The sequence below is a fragment of the Bos taurus genome, chromosome 17 (genome assembly GCF_002263795.3).
Source record: "Bos taurus isolate L1 Dominette 01449 registration number 42190680 breed Hereford chromosome 17, ARS-UCD2.0, whole genome shotgun sequence".
Taxonomy (NCBI): Eukaryota; Metazoa; Chordata; class Mammalia; order Artiodactyla; family Bovidae; genus Bos; species Bos taurus.
The window spans coordinates 29,878,208-29,895,172 of NC_037344.1; the positions used below are offsets into that span (position 1 = coordinate 29,878,208).

Genomic DNA, 16,965 nt, shown 5'->3' on the forward strand with positions numbered 1-16,965 from the left:
CTGATTATCCCCCAATTTACCAAGTTATGTTACCTCTCCCACCCAAAAGTCTTTTATAGCCAGAGTTTGTCTAAGTTTACCAATATGTTTACTTCACTGCTTTTGCATCCCTCTTTCCATCTGGGTTCAGTTTTCTTTCAGTAATTGTTTTAGTAAAGGTCTCTGAATGGTGAACATTTTTGTCTAAAAATGTTTTAACTTAAAAAATTTTCTTGTATTGGAGGATAATTGCTTTACAATGTTGTGGTATCTCTGATTTACCTTTTGAATAATAACTTGGTTGCCAATAGAATTTTTGATTGACAGTAACTGTCCCTTATCTTTTAGCATCCATTATTATTGATGAGTCTAAATATTGTTCCTTTCCAAGTTACGAGTTTTATCTCATTATTTCATTTTATTTTGTAGTTTCATTAGGATGCATCTAATATGGATTTTATTAGGCAAAATCTACTCAGAATTTTTTTTATTAACCTGAGGATGGATGAACTTTTTAGGTTCTGGAGAAGTCTCAGTCATTGTCCTTTGATTACTGCCTCTCACCCCTTTTCAGTGTCTTCTGGATCTATTAGAATGTGTAGGGACTCTTTAACTTCTATGACTCTTAGGTCTTTTCATCATGTTTTTAATTTCAAACACTCTACCATTTCTAGATGTTCTTTCAAACATGACTCTTAGCTTTTTGTCATGTTTTTCATTTCATTCATTTCTAGATGTTCTTTCAGACTTGCCTATTCTTCTTTTAACTACACTATTTGTATTATTTTGCTTCCTTTAAAACTTTATTCATCATTTTAAACATTCTAAGTCTAGAGCCTTTTAGAGTATTTTATCACATTTTTAGTTCTAGGGGTGCTAATTCTGATTGTATAATACCTACCAACTCTTCCACAGAGTGCTTGTTTCCGCGTATGATTTGTTTTCACTATAAATTCACCTGCAATAAGGTTGTTTTTTCTGTGGGATATTTTGTGTGCCCTGGGTCACAGAAGTGTCCCAGAGAGGTTTTGTTATTTGTTTCTGTCAGAGCCCTGAGGAAGTCTCACTGGTCCTAGAACAGTTTTAATTATTCAGGTTGGAGTTCCTGTATCACAGATAGTGTTTACATATATATTCTGAACTTTTTGTTGTGACTCAAGCCTGGGGGTTTTGATTTCTCACAGATGACTTTCCTTTTTCCTAGTCATTGCTTTGAGGTAGTTGGCAATCCTCCCTATGTATTATGGTCTGGTGCCTATCTTAGTTTCTCCTTTTAAATAAAACGCCTTCCAACCTTTCAGCTTTATTGTAGAGTCATGTGGTTGGTAGGCACAGCATGTTGTTTCAGTCCCCTAGGTAACATTTCACTTTCTTTTGTCCTAACTATATACATGTTCCAGCCTTCAAAGAATACACTTTTGGTCTGGTGATTTAGTAATTAAATTCCTGTTTGCTCTCTATGGATGCCATTCAGGATTTTAAAGACTTTTTGCTTCTAAGCATGTCCCTGAACAAGCTGAAAACTTTTATCTTTTCTTAGTTTATGTTTGTATGGGACACTGTTACTGTTTTATAATTTTAAATGCTTTGGTCCATCTTAAATCTTCCTTTTTTGTAGTAAACAGAATTACTGATAATATAGAAGGAAACAAAAACATGTATCTTGTTATTTAACTTTTTGTGTTATGTTTTGTGTTAAGTTGACCTCTGCAAGAAATCATGTTAAGCGTTTTCAAAAGAGTTAACTTTTTTCCTCAAGTGATAGCACCCAATAGACTACAAAGTATACTTTGGATTATTTTCCTTGAAATATACTTTGCCCTGTGCACCAGGACGTTCGTTCACTCACTCTGTTTTGGTTTTACCCACTCATTGCCTCATAAAATCTTTCTACAGTTTATTCCCACTAGCTTAATATTCCTTTACCCACTAAAACTTGTAAAATCTTGGGGATTTCAAATGTACTATCTTCTATAACATTTCTGAAAAACCAAACAGACTCCTGTACAAAACCCTGAAAACTCTGCTTTCTGTCTTTAAGCCAGTTCCCAATTCTGATAAAAATTTGGTTACTCTCTGCTTATTAATAATGTTAGCATCAAGGAAAATAAGGCTCAGGCATAGCCAGTTTTAAACTTTTTTATTTTCATCAATACAAAGTATACAAACTAATTTTCAAGGGGATAATTTTTGTTCTAAGATACATTCACATTTAACAAGATTTTATTTATCTTAAAGATAAAAGCTAGCATATATGCCATCTTTATATCTTTCACTTTCCAACTACAGGTTTACAGTGTCATTAAAGTCATTATCATTTTTTATAATCAGATATAGAATCTGTGCTTATTAAAAACTATATGATACCATAAACACTATACATAGTAATAACCTGAGCTGCTTTAGTAGAGATACTGTAGAAGAAAGCTTACTTATGCCCACAGATATCATGATGACATCTCCTGATAAGCTTTTAAGAAATATTTGTCATATCATATGATTTCAAAAGATAGGGAGACAGTTAAAATAATATAATTTTAAAAGAAGATACTTTCATTTCTTAGATTTTAGCATTGTACATTTTACCTTATCACAAAAGTAAGAAAAAGATTTTAAACTAATAAAAATAACACGTACCACTTAAGTAAAATGTCTCATTAAAGTGAGTTTGAATCTAAATAGGAAAGAAACTGCATTTATCTGCTTTTTTAGTATTTAAATTCTTGAAAAAAGCCTTTGCTTTATTGCAGAATTAGCACTTTAAGAAATTACTGACAGTAGTAACACTATCAAAACGTACACAAATGGCAGCTATGTAAGTTGTATGTCTAAGAAGTTAACCATATCCATTTCTCAATTTAATCGCCTGATGAACTACCTCCAATATCAATATTAAGGAGGTCTTTAATTTTATCATACAATACCAAGACCAAAGCACCCCCTGTGCCACGAAGGATGTTGGAGAAGGCACCACGAAAAAATGCACCAATTCCTTCCTGTTGGTATATCTTCATAAAGCAGTCTAAAGTTCCTTTATATTGCCGTTCAGCCTCACCACTCTATATAAAGACAAACAGTTTGCCATTATCTTAGTATCTTTTATCATAAGACAGATTTTATGTAGCACCAAGGATACATTTAAATTAATACTGTGTTGAATAAGTATGTTGAGTTAACAGTCATATATTGAATACTGTCTCCACTGACTGGAGAATACTCATACTTTTTCAGGAATACTTGAAAAATGGCCAAATATTAGGCTTAACAAATTTTAAAAGATGGCATCACATAACATGATTTTATCATTTCACCACACTATAATTAAGTGAGAAATCAATAGCAACAAAAACAAAAACAAAACTAGAAATATATTGCATTTGGGTGTTAAGAAAAACATATCTTAGAAAATTTTTAAAACTTACTTATAACCCTAAAATGCCTCAAATAAATTTGTAAGATGTAGCCTGAGTGGTAACTTGAACCACCAGAAAAAAAGGAAATAATGCAACAGAAAGAATAAAAAATAAAAACTTATTTGATATACTTTGACCAATGTGTAGAAACACTATTTCAGGAAAAACAAGAAAAGGCTCTTAAATTATTAGAAGTGGCAAAGGTAACATCACTGCAGATGACCCAGAGATTAAGAGAGAGCAACATGATACTATGAACAACTTTTATGACAATTATTTTGAAAACTCAGAATAAATAATTTCCTTAAAGGTATAATTTACCAACAGAATAGGAAAAAACACTGGAATAATACTAAATTTGTTACATAAATTCAATCAGTTGTTGAAAATCTCATAAATTAGAAAACCACATATCCAGATGGCTTTATATGTGAGTTCTACTAGTCAATGAACATTTAGTTCCAATCTCACAGAAACTATTCCAAAGAAGAGAAAAAGTGGGGAGACTCCCCAACATATTTTATAACGATTGCATAGGCCTGATACCAAAGTTAGACTAGGATAATACAAGAAGGAAAAAAATATCAAGCTTATGTCAGAGAAACAATGGATACAAAAATCCTGAACAAATCCCAGCAAATCAAACCTAGCAAAGGGTACAAAATATAATACACCATAACCAAGCTGGATTGATCCCAGGCATAAAAAGTTGGTTTAGCTGTGGAAAATAGATTAATGTAATACATATATTAATACATGAAAAGAGAAAATAATATGACCATCTCAATATAGAAAAAAAAATGACCACCATTCATGATTAAAAATTACTGTAATCCAAAACAGAAAGGACCAATCGTAACATAATAAAGGATAACTGAAAAATTCACAGCTAATTATTAAACTTTGTAACACTGAAGGCACTTCCTGTAAGACAAGGAACAAAACAAGGTTGCCAGTTATTACTTCTTTAATATAACACTGAATCAGAGGTCTCAACCAGTACAGAAAGGCAAGAAAAGGAATAAAAGGCATAAGAATTGATAAGAAAGGGGGAAAAAACGTGGTATATTTGCAGATTATATCACTGTGTAAAAAAAAATAACTTCAAAAGGTATACATACTGATAAGTATTTGTAATAAGGCTTAACAAAGTTGTGGGCTATAAAATCAAAATGCAAAATTTAAAGACGACTGTCACGAATTGTGTCCTCACAAAATTCATATATTAAAGACCTAACCCCAGAACCTCAGACTGTGACTATATTTGGACAGAGTTTTTATAAAGATAATTAAAGTTAAATGAACTCATTAGAGTGGGCCCTTACCCAAAATGATCATAAGAAGAGGAACAAAAAGGACCATGAGAAGACAGGGAGAAGGCCATCTACAAGTCAAGAAGAGAGGCCTTCAGAAGACACCAACCCTGCTAGACTGTTAGAAAATAAATCTCTGTTGTTTAAGCCACCCAGTTTTTGGTACTTTGTTATGGCAGTGGTACTATGTTTTATATATATAACAATGTACACATAAAAATCCACACCCACAATTTTTTTATGAATTATTTTGACAGTAAGTTGCAGCTACAGTTGCCCCTTAAACATTTCAATGTGAATTTTCTAAGAATAAGTATATTGCCCTACATGTCCAAAGTAGTTATCAAAATCAGACAATTTAACATTAATACCAAAACATCTACCTAACTCAATTTACAAATTAATTTTCTATTTTCAAAAGTTTTTCAATTAAACCAGAGCTAGATATAGATAACGGAGAAGGCAATGGCACCCCACTCCAGTACTCTTGCCTGGAAAACCCCATGGATGGAGGAGCCTGGTAGGCTGCAGTCCATGGGGTCGTGAAGGGTCGGACACGACTGAGCAACTTCACTTTCACTTTTCACTTTCATGCATTGGAGAAAGAAATGGCAACCCACTCCAGTGTTCTTGCCTGGAGAATCCCAGGGACGGGGGAGCCTAGTGGGCTGCTGTCTATGGGGTCACACAGAGTCAGACACGACTGAAGTGACTTAGCAGTAGCAGACATAGATCAAGAGGAAAACAGATATAAAAGAAACAACTTTAAGGATAGTCCATATGAAGCAACAGGTTAAATAGGTTAGATATGCTTTACCCTTTCAAGGAGATCCAACTAGTCCATCTTAAAAGAAATCAGTCCTTAATATTTATTGGAAGGACTGATGCTGAAGCTGAAACTCCAATACTCTGGCCACCTGATGCAAAAAACTGACTAATTGGAAAAGACCCTGATGCTCAGAAAGACTGAAGGCAGGAGAAGGGGACAACAGAGGATGAGATGGTTGGATGGCATCACCAACTCAATGGACATGAGTTTGAGTAAACTCCAGAAGTTGGTGATGGACAGGAAGGCCTGGTGTGCTGCAGTCCACGGGGTTGCAAAGAGTTGGACATGACTGAGCGACTGAACTGACTGATGGTCCCTTTCATGTGGCCCAGTGGGTTCTTTCAAGACCATCCTGTAGAGGATAATGAGGACAATGATAGTAACCACACTGCACAGTATTAGTTTGAGAATAAATGAGTTAAAGTGTAAAATACTGAGGACAGTTCTGCCACATAATAAACACAGCTTTGCTGGCTTCATTATTTTCACTTGCCCTTATGAAAGCTATCATATATGGGTTATACTGAAATACTTTTTAAGCCATACCTTTAGGAATGTTTTTTCCCCTCTGCTGAGAATGTTCTCTCACTATCTTGAGAAAAAGCCTCTTTTCTGAGATTTAGCTCTTTAAGAGGCCATATCTGATCACTTTTAAGCACATGAGTACCCCTCTCCTACTGCATTCCTGGAACTTATGCACATTTCTATTTAAACCATTAATAGTATGCTTTCAATAGTATGCTATGAGTTTGGGTGCAGGTTCTGCCTTATTTTATTTGTCACTGAAAGTGTCAGTCACTCAGTCGTGCCCAACTCTTTGCAACTCCATGGACTGCAGCCCACCAGGGATTTTCCAGGCAAGGATACTGGATTTGCCATTTTCTTCTCTAGGTGATGTTCCCGACCAAGGGGTCAAACCTGGGTCTCCTGCACTGCAGGCAGATTCTTTACTGACTAAGCTACCAGGGAAGCCCATTTGTTTCACTAGAGCTTGGTGAATAGTCACTCACTTATTTGCTAAAGGAATGAATATAATAAGTATCAGCAATGGAGATCAACAGTATCAAAATTTTGGTCTGGGGATTTACATTTAGGATATACATCATAATAAATATGTTTTCCTCCTTGGAGTTAAAATTATTTACTTTTACTAAAATATACTACAACAAATGATTACATATGTCAGTGGCCTGTGACTGGGCTTATTCTACTTAATCTAATATTCAGTTAAGACAGACACATTCTCATCTAATCCCTGCCATGCCCCTCCACTCTCCAAACAGTAATATACACTGCAGGAGAGAAAGACATTGCTGTTCTGATAGCAGACATGGAAGAAACTTTGCTGGATGATGACTCACTGCTTATGACAGGAATCAAAACAAAACATATCATGTATTAATTTTAGTAATAAAATGAAGGGCCTATGTCTTTTAGTCAAATGTCTCTAAATTACACTTGAATATCAGAGAGATTAGAAAACTCAATTAAGCTTACAAATAATATAAAATACCTGCATCATCATACGTCTTCTAACTGTGTCAAAGGGATAAGAGAGTATTCCAGAGCACGTAGTCACAACTTGAGCAATGAAAAAGGAGACAAGAAAAGGTGTCTCCTTTGGTTTTGGTAATAAGCCCTAGAAAAGAAAAATTATCAAATAACCATCTAAATTTCCAAAATACCTTAAATTATTAAGTCAAAGGAAAATTCATATATATATATATATATATGAAAGAGGGCTCAATTATATTTAAAATGCAATAAAAAAGTTGGATTTAGTATGGAAAGATTAAAATAATAGCAGGAGATCAATAAGAAAGGAGAACCCCACACATGGCTATATTTTTAAAGTTTATTTGAAAAAGAATAGTATATCTGCAATTATAGGAGATTTGTTATTAATAGCACTGAAAACGAGAGGAGATGGCAGCCAGTGACCAAAAAAGTTCTTCCATTGTTCTTCCTCATAGAGTTGGAATCAGGATGAAAGAATGCCTATTACTATTGACAGATGACATTTGATAAGCTTTAAAGCTCTAAGCTAGTGAAGACACATTTCTAAATTTTACAACTACTACGGCTTATAATAGAGAAAAGCAGAGGGAGAGTGAACATAAATTTTTCTACGATTAAATAAACGTATATAATATCCTGTAATTTCCATTAATCTGTCTGTCTAAAAAATACACTACGAACTAAAAGCAATATGTCCAGACTGTAATAAAAATGACATTCAACTACAGTTGTACTGAACAGGGAGAGCAGAGATAATATATGACACCATCATAAAATTTCCCTCAGGTTTTAATCTTAATAGTAAATAATACTGATATTAATTTCATTGCTTCTTTTTAGAAGCATTATGATATAGTGATTAAGAACATGGGATCTGTGCTTGCCACATAAATTACTTGGCCATTTCTAGATTATTTATTTTTAAAATGGGATATATTAAAAGCTCTCATAGTGTTTGGATATAAAGTCCTTAACAAGGTTCTTGAAACTAAGTAACAGATCAAAAAATGGCAGCCATTATTACTATCTCTGTTTCCTACCTTACGGAAGCACTACTAACATCTGAAATGAAAAGGCAAATAGCAGAACCTGGAGAACAATACAAAATTTAATAATACCCAACAGATTACTGAGCTATAGTAGCATATTTATCATATTTAACTATTATGCCTTGCCTGTTTTCCAATGATGATAGTAAGCTGACAATATGCATGTAAAAAAGTGATAACAAAATGAATGTAAAATTAGAAAATAACTGTTAGAAGATGCCTACCTATATACCAAATATTCAATTATGATATAAATCTAATTAGCATGTTTTCTATTTGAGTCTTCCAGTCCAAGCAGCACAAACACTTTATGTCTATGCTTTATATCCAAATTCAGGTTCATAATGGAGTTATAATTTAATTAGGTTATGGCAAAGTCATGATTAAACAGAATGCTATAATGTCTCTTATGTCATCATTTTGATTTCTATAATTAAAGTAAACATACTTGCTGAACATATTACTAATTAGAACAACAAAAAGAAACAATTTTTTTAACATATACTAAAGTATCAAATTACCTTAACTGTGTCATAAGCTCCAAAATAAGAAGCTCGGTACACAATGATGCCTTGAACTGAAACACCAAACCCTTGGTATAAACCAACAATTCCATCTGATTTTGCTATTTTCATAATACAGTCACCTAAACCCTTGAACTGTCGCTCTTCAGGACCTAAAATACAGCCATTTAAAATTTATTAGCAACATTATAATCAGATAAACACTTTAATCAAAGTAAATTAATTAAACATTTTACAGATTTAAATTACCTGGTACTAACACTTAGAAATCTTTCTAACAAACAAGGCACAAATCGAAACCTTCCCATTCATTTAATAATTAAGATGTCAAGTAGTATCAAGATATTTTAACTGCAAATATTAATCTCTTATATAAACAATCTAATTCAAGCAATCTGACTGGCTTAAAACATTTCAATAAAATTACCATTCAATAAAGTTACTAGTTAGCATTCAGAAAATACTTAGGCATTAAAAACGTCTACAACTTGCTTCAGTTGAAGAGCAAAAGGACAGATAAAACAAAAAGGAAAAGCTAAAAACTAGTAACTTTAAGGATTATTAATATTTTAGATGCGGTGTCATATATTTCTAGTGTTTGATGGGTTTTGTTTTTTAATTTTCCCTTGACCTAGAAATCTTTGATAACATTTTAGAATTATATATAGAATACAATGTTTCAAAATAAGGTTCTTCCAATTTTGAGAGAAAACAAAACTATAGAATTGAAATTAAACCAGGATGCATGTTATTTTCATTTTCTTAACAAGAAAATCTGGACTGCCAGTTAAACATGATAGATCAAACTCCTCATCTTTGTCCAAACTGTCATCCCTTCTGAGGCCTTTTCTCTGATCATTTATCTAAAATTGACATCATTCTCTTCTCCTAAATTTTTTTTCCTAGCATTTATTGCTAAGTGACAGTAGATTTTAGTCATTTTTTCCTTTTTTTATTACTATAATCTCCACTAGACTGTAAGGTACATGAACCATGAGCTCCATGATTAATATGGTGTTTCTCAAGCAGGACCTACTTTACTGGAGGCACCAAATAATACTTGTTGAATGAATCTCTGCTTCCTTGAGAAATTCTATTAAAATAATAATAAGGGAAAAACAGGTTTAAAGCAAAAAAGAGTACATGACAAGAATAAAGTTCACAAATTTTGGCAAGATGGAAAGGAGGTGGAAGAGTGGTAACTCACTCAGAGTGAGCAGAGAAAGTTGAAACCTTTCTTGCAGAGGGAGATACTGTTGAAAAGAGAACTACATGTCTCCAATAATCACAGAAATTTAAAATTAAAGGAATTAAGTACTGTTGTGGTAAGGCTCCAATTTGTGCTGGAGTCACATGGGGCCAACCTTCACAATTACTGAAAAAGACACACAAAGATACATCATTGTGAATGTCAAATCATCAGGGATATAAGGTAATTAAAAAGAAAAAAACACCAAATGGATGATGAATGCACTGTAGGGGGGGCCTGGAGGCCCTGGAGTGGGGGGGCCTGGTGGCTTCTGTGGAGGCTTTGGCAGCGGCACTGGTGTCCAGGGCTGAGGTTGCAGAGCTTGCAGAGGCAAAGCCAAGGGCATCACCAAGCTGGACCACCTGGTCAAGGACATGAAAATCAAGTCCCTGAAGGAGATCTATCTCTTCTTTTTGCCCATCAGGCTATCTGAGATCATTGACTTTTGAGATCATTGACTTTTTCCTGGGGCATCCCTTAAGAGAAAGGTTTTAAAGATTATGCCTAGGCAAAAGCAGACCTGTCCTGGCCAGTCGACCAGGGTCAAGACATCTTGCCACCACTGGGGATTGCAAGAGACATGTCAATTTGGGTGTCAAGTGCTTAAGGAGGTAGCCACTGCCATTCATGGGGCCACCATTCTGGCCAAGCTCTCCATCGTCTCTGTGCTGTGAGGCTCCTGGAGAGACAAGAACAGCAAGCCCCACACTGTCTCTTATAAGGTGACAGGCCGCTGCTGTGGCTCCGTGCTGGTGCGCCTCATCCCAGTCCTCAGGAGCACTGGCACTGTCCTAGCCTCTGTGCCCAGGAAGCTGCTGCTGATGGCTGGAACTGACGACTGCTGCACCTCTGCCAGGGGCTGCCCCGGAACCTTGGGCAATGTTGCCAGGGCCACTTCTGATGCCATTTCCAAGACCTACAGTTATCTTACTCCTGATCTCTAGAAAGAGATGTTGTTCGCCAAGTCTCAGTATCAGGACTTCTCTGACCATCTCGTAAAGACTCATACTACAGTTTCTGTGCAGAGGACCCAGCCTCCACATAGCCACCAGATAGTTTTATATGAGAAAAATATAATGAATGAAGCCAGAAAAACAAGAAAGAAAAGTCATATACAGAAGGATCAGCAGTAAGAAAATGATTTCTTAAGAGCAGTATTAGAAACTAGACTCCAGAGTAATGCTTTCAAAATTGTGAAAGAAAATGATTTTAATTCCAGAATTTTACATATGGCCCAATATTAAAAGAGTGAAACAGACATTTTCAGATAGCCAAGATCTCACTTTATCTCCTATCCACCCTCCTTAGAAAGCTATCAAAAAATACATCTACCAAAACAAGGGTGTGAAGAAACACAGAAAGATGTGATAAATAAGTAAGGACAGAGGAAAAGGGAATCTAAGGTGAGAGTTATACATGTAACCTAGAAAGGGGCCACAGTCAAGACAGGTAAATAAGTGCATGAAGGGATCTAGGGGATGGCTCTCTAAATAACAAAAACAGAAACAAACCAGAAGTTAAAGTGCTCTTTGTGGCTTACTTTTTTGTTACTATAGTGTTGGCCTTCCTTTCCCTAGTTTAAAAGAAAAGAAAAAAAGTAGTAATCTTTAGGCTCTATGGACTTTACCATTTGGTTGAGAATAAAATTTTTAGGTTGAATGCAACACTACTGTTAAAGCATAACTATGATAAATAATACAGTGTTCAAAACCACAAAGAAGGAAGAGTTAGCATTTCTAATAATCCCGTACCTTTTCCAATATCAGCACCTAATCGGGTTCGGGCAAAATCTAGTGGGTAAACTACACATAAGGATGTTGCCCCAGCAGCTCCACCAGAAGCCAGGTTTGCCAAAAACCACCTCCAGAACTGAAACATATTAATTAAAAAGTAGTTATTAAACTATAGAATCTGATTTTTAAAAATCCTTTATTTTTATAAGGTTAAAAAGCCAGATTTACAAGATGCTTTTATAAAATAAACACCTAAAATAAGCATGTATTATCAACCAAAATACTTCATGTCCACGCAGGCTTTGTTTCTTACCAGGCAGTCTAGGAGATACAGGCTAGATGCTGATATATTGAAATTCCAAGATATTTTAATATCCTCCAGCAAAAGCGGCCCAGATTAGCACAAGAAGCCACATAAGATACTCCACTCTTTAGACTGTATAAAGCTTTTTATTAATAATATATCTTTTTATTACTAAAATGTTAGGTATCTGTGGAGGCCTCATCCATATCAGTTGCATGGACATTTAGGTTGTCTACATTTTTCGAGGCCTTAATTCTTAATTCATTTGTTTATTTCACAAAGCAAGTCATGGGGCCTTGTCCAGAGTAAGAGTAATGCATTCAATAAATATTTGTTTAATGAAGGGTACTTGGACTCCCACAGTACCTTTTAACGTGAAACTCATAAGTTCTACTGTACAGATAGCCATGTTTCATAATCACATAGAGATAATGAGACCAGAAGATAGCTAATCCATAGTTTGTAAGATGACATGTAACCTGGCAGAAAAAGAGGAGCTAGGCCACAGTTTAAATCTTAGAAATGTGAATCTAGAAATTCTAGGCCAGTTAGTAGTAGGGACAGAAAAGGAAAAAACATTAAATAATGTTTTTAGGTTTCAGTCTACTTTGAGACTGTTGAAAGCTACAGATACTTTCCCAATAAAAATCTCACATATATAAACACAGTTTTATTGTAAAAGTTTAAGTTATTCCTCAAGTTTGCATGGATCTCAGGTAAAGAACCCCACCACCACTTGAAAGGTTAGTAGGAATCACTATGATATTAACACTGAACTTAAAAGAAATAAAATGTAGGGAAGTAAAAAAGATGGGCAATAATGAGAAAATGCAGAGCAAATAGATACACACAAAATACCAGATCATTACAGACAGAGATAGACTAAATGACCTGGGAGACAAAGATAAAGAGTATATAGTTTGATCCCTACAGCTGCCTGTGGTTCAAATTCCACTGCAGTAAATATGTCTTTTTCTTGAAGTAATTTCTCTGCTTCTTACAAGCAAATAGGCCAAATTAAATAGGCTACGCAGCACAAAGATTTATAAAGTGCATCTTAAGTTCAATTTAACATTCTACTTTCTTCCTAGATAAGAGAAAGAAAACAGATCTATAACTTTCTGGGTGAATGATTGTATAATTTACATAATTTACTATTCAAACAGGGACCCCTCTGATAGTGAAAGTGGGGCCAATGAGAAAGCAATGCAGGCAAGCACAAAATGTATAAATGGTATGGCCAAACTACTAGGGGAAGGAAGGCAGGAAAGGTTAAGGAGGATGGAAGGAGGAAGGAGACAAGAAGACTCCATGCTGAATGATAATTCTGCAAGTGTTTCCATAACAGATAAAGTCTGTCCCTCCACAATTAAGCTTGAAAATAACACAGACCCAGAAGTTGTTTTTTAAGTTTGTAATTTCAGATATTACTATACTGTAAAAGAGGGCTTCCCAGGTGGTGCAGTGGTAAAGAATCTGCCTGCCAATGTAGGAGATGAAAGAGACGTGGGTTCAATCCCTGGGTCGGGAAGATCCCCTGAAGAAGGAAATGGCAACCCACTCCAGTATTCTTGCCTAGAAAATCACATGGACAGAGGAGCCTGGTAGGTTACAGTCCACGGGGTAGCAAAGAGTCGGACACAACTGAGCACCACCACCAAACTATAAACGGAGAGGGAGTGAAAGCAATCAGGAAAGGAGAATAAGAGGGTTTAGGGGGTTTGGAGGAAAATAATCCTATTCATTTTCAACTGTTGACAAATAGATGATAAACTGCCTCCAAGCACAAATACCTGGGACCAAAGTTCTTTCTAACAGTTTGTGTGGGCATGGAAGAGAGCAGGAAGCTCTAGTCTCCGATGAGGGCTGTGCTGGTAGCTGCTTAGGAGCAGCAGAGACGTATTTTATGCCCAGGTTCAGCTAACACTCATCTAGTTTAGTCACCTCAGCTGAAAGAGGAGTAAGAGTATGGTAGAAAGAACTGAATTTGGGAATTAGAAAGACATGAACAAATAACTAGGGCAAATGCTTTAAGCTCTGTCTTGTTTTCCTATCTGTACGTTTGAGGTAAAAATAACTACCTCAAAGGGCAAGGTAAAAGTTCAGTGAAAGAGTATATAGTAGGCACACACCTCCCTACCATGGTTATTTTTTAAAAACCTTTTACTCTGACATAATAGCAGATTAACATGCATCCTAGTACATATGAAGTCTATAAACTTTTCAAGCAATTTTCCCCAAAGATAATATCTAGCATAATTACATGTGTGCATGCTCAGTGGTTCAGTCGTGTTTGACTCTTTATGACCCTACAAACTGCATGTAACCTGCCATCCTCTGTCCATGGGACTCTCCAGGCAAGAATACCGGAGTGGGTAGCCATGCTCTCTTCCAGGGGATCTTCCCAACCCAGGGATCAAACCCAAGTCTCCTGTGACTCCTGCATTGCGGGAGGATTCTTTGCCCACTGAGCCACCGAAGCCCAGCATAACTATAGTAGAGGAAATTAACATTGATGGAAATCCACTTTATTCAGATTTCACAAGTTTTACACACTCATCAGTGTGTGTATTTAGTTCTATGCCATTTTACCATATGTGCAGATTCATATGACCACCAATTATCACAGTGGACAGTTCCATGATAAAGATCCTCCATTTATGGACCTCTTTATAGCCACCTCCCTCTCTCCTGATAACCACTATTATGTTTTCCATCTCTATAATTTTCTTACTTCAATAATGGTAAATAAATGAAATCAGAAAGCAAATATTTTTTGAGATTGGTATCTTTTCAGTTAGCATTCAAAGTTGCTGTTTGTATCATGTTTGTTCTTTTTTAAAACTATATGGTAAAACTTACTGTTTAGGCATTTTAAGTGTATAATTCAGTGGCATTAAGGACAACACTGTATAAACATCATTACTATTTCTAGAACTTTTCATTATGCCAAACATAAACTCTGTACCTATTAGAGAATCTCCCTCCCTCTTACCCGTGGGAACCTCTATTCTACTTTCTGTCTCTATGAACTTGCCTTTTCTAGATCCCAAGAGGATCAGACAATACTTGTTTTATTAAAACGTGTTTCTCTTTATTGCTTAGTGATCTTCTATGGTGTGATGTACCACAGTTTAAGCATTCACCTGGGACATCTGGGTTATTCCCAAATTTTTGTCTATTATGAAACAATCTTCTATGAACATTGTATACTTTGCTTTTTTGTGAACAGAGGTTTTTTTTCTCTGGGATAAATGCCCAAGAGTTGGACTGTATGATAAGCATATGTTTCGTTTGTAAGAAACTGTCATATTCTCTTGAAAGCGGCAAGATCATTTTACATTCCCACTAGCAGTGTAAAATTCAGCTTCTCTGAATCCTTGCCAACAGCTAGTACTGTCACCAGTGCAGCCAGCCCAAGAAGCATGTAGAGATATTTACTGTGGTAGACCAACTACTTTTAAATCACATACACTGACTTGTTTTTTCTATCTTCTATGTTTCTTTGAAAACCAGATAAGAAACCCAAAATACTGAATTTTCATTTTCAGGGTTTTTTTTTTTTTTTTTTTTTCACTTTTCTTAGGGCAGGAACAGAGATAGGAGAAAATTTTGATGTCTAAGGGCAGAATTAGAAGGGTCATTAGTAGCCAAATTTAACAAATAATATATATTTAAACATTACATATTACTTTTGACTGAATATCTTTACATTCTAAATAAGACTGCATGTTCTTTCTTTTTTATTGTTCTTTTCTTATCTTTTGGCCACATCTTGCAGCATGTGGGATCTTAAGTTTCCCAACCAGTGACAACCTGTGCCCCCTGTATTGGAAGCATGGAGTCTTAACCACTGGACCACCAGGAAAGTGTTAGCATATTCTTTAGAAGCATACTAAAAATGTTTTTACCTCAAGCTCTACTGATTTGAAATTTATTACAGAGTTTTAACAGAGATCAGAGTTAACTGAAACTTTTAGAGCCATGTTATTTACACTGTTAGGGCCAGATGTTAGTAACATAAATTTTCTAGTTAATTCTGGAGTTAATTGCTCCATCTGGCTTAGTTTTACAGGAATTATCTTTTGGGGGAGATAGGGTGGAAAATGTTCAGTAAAGGGTTAATTCAGCAGGCTTGTGTTGCCCAAACCCTGCACATACTGAAAAGATCTCCCTCCTTGACCAAACTCAAAGGTTCCTTTGAGGAAACTTTCTGAGCCCGTGGAATATCCTATCTAGTAAGACTGTCTTTATATGCCAGAAGCTTTGGCAATACCAGATAGTTTATACTAACATTGATTTATGGTGAACACCCCTTTGTATACTTGGGGCTTTGGGCTAAACTGTATCAATTTGACCTTTTGAGTAGGTGGCAGCTGTAGCTGGAGACTGAGTAGCTGAGTCTATTATACATGCCTATGAAACTGACTCCCCTCCCACAAAGACCTGACCACCACGGCTCAAGTGAGCAACCTTATCTGACAGTATATTATATATGTTGTCTCACTTTATTGCTGGGAGAACTAAGTGCTGTCCAGCTGAGTCTACTAGGAGAGGACACCCAGAAGCTTGCACCTAGTTTCTCTTAGATTTTGTCCTATGTGCTTTTTTAACCTACATCTTTTTGCTGTAATAAACCAGGAGTATAATAGCTTTTCTGAGTTCTTTGAGGGCTAGTGAATCACTGAACATGAAGACAGTCTTGGGGACTCTGATACAAGTCCGTAGTCAAAAGAAGTTCCAACTATTACAAGTTCCAACTCAAGATCCCTTAGTTATTAAATTTGTGTTAAGAGGTTTATAGAAACTTGTAAAAGTTAATATAATTCTAAATTTCCATATGTAATTTCTATGACTTAATACATATTATAATATGCTAACAGTTATTAATGCTTTAATTATTATTCTTTCCACTACTTAAGCACCTCCTCCCCAAATAAAACTCCACAGATTTTTAATGGATAAAGAAGATGTTGTACATATACAATGGAAAATAACAGCTATAAAAAAAGAATGAAATAACACCATTTGCAGCAACATGGATTAACCAGAGA

At 35.4% G+C, this 16,965-nt stretch overlaps 1 protein-coding gene and 1 pseudogene across 1 annotated transcript in view; one reads left to right on the forward strand and one right to left on the reverse strand.

Annotated features, from left to right (window-relative positions):
* Positions 1-2,105: 2,105 nt before the first annotated feature.
* Positions 2,106-16,965, reverse strand: part of SLC25A31 (solute carrier family 25 member 31) — a 28,178-nt gene continuing 13,318 nt past the window's right edge. The window contains 4 exon segments of the mRNA NM_001046500.2: positions 2,106-3,038; positions 7,048-7,173; positions 8,623-8,777; positions 11,626-11,743. Coding sequence (NP_001039965.1) covers positions 2,838-3,038; positions 7,048-7,173; positions 8,623-8,777; positions 11,626-11,743 — 600 coding nt within the window. The 3' untranslated portion in view covers positions 2,106-2,837.
* On the forward strand, positions 9,802-11,183 carry LOC112442085 (small ribosomal subunit protein uS5-like; annotated as a pseudogene).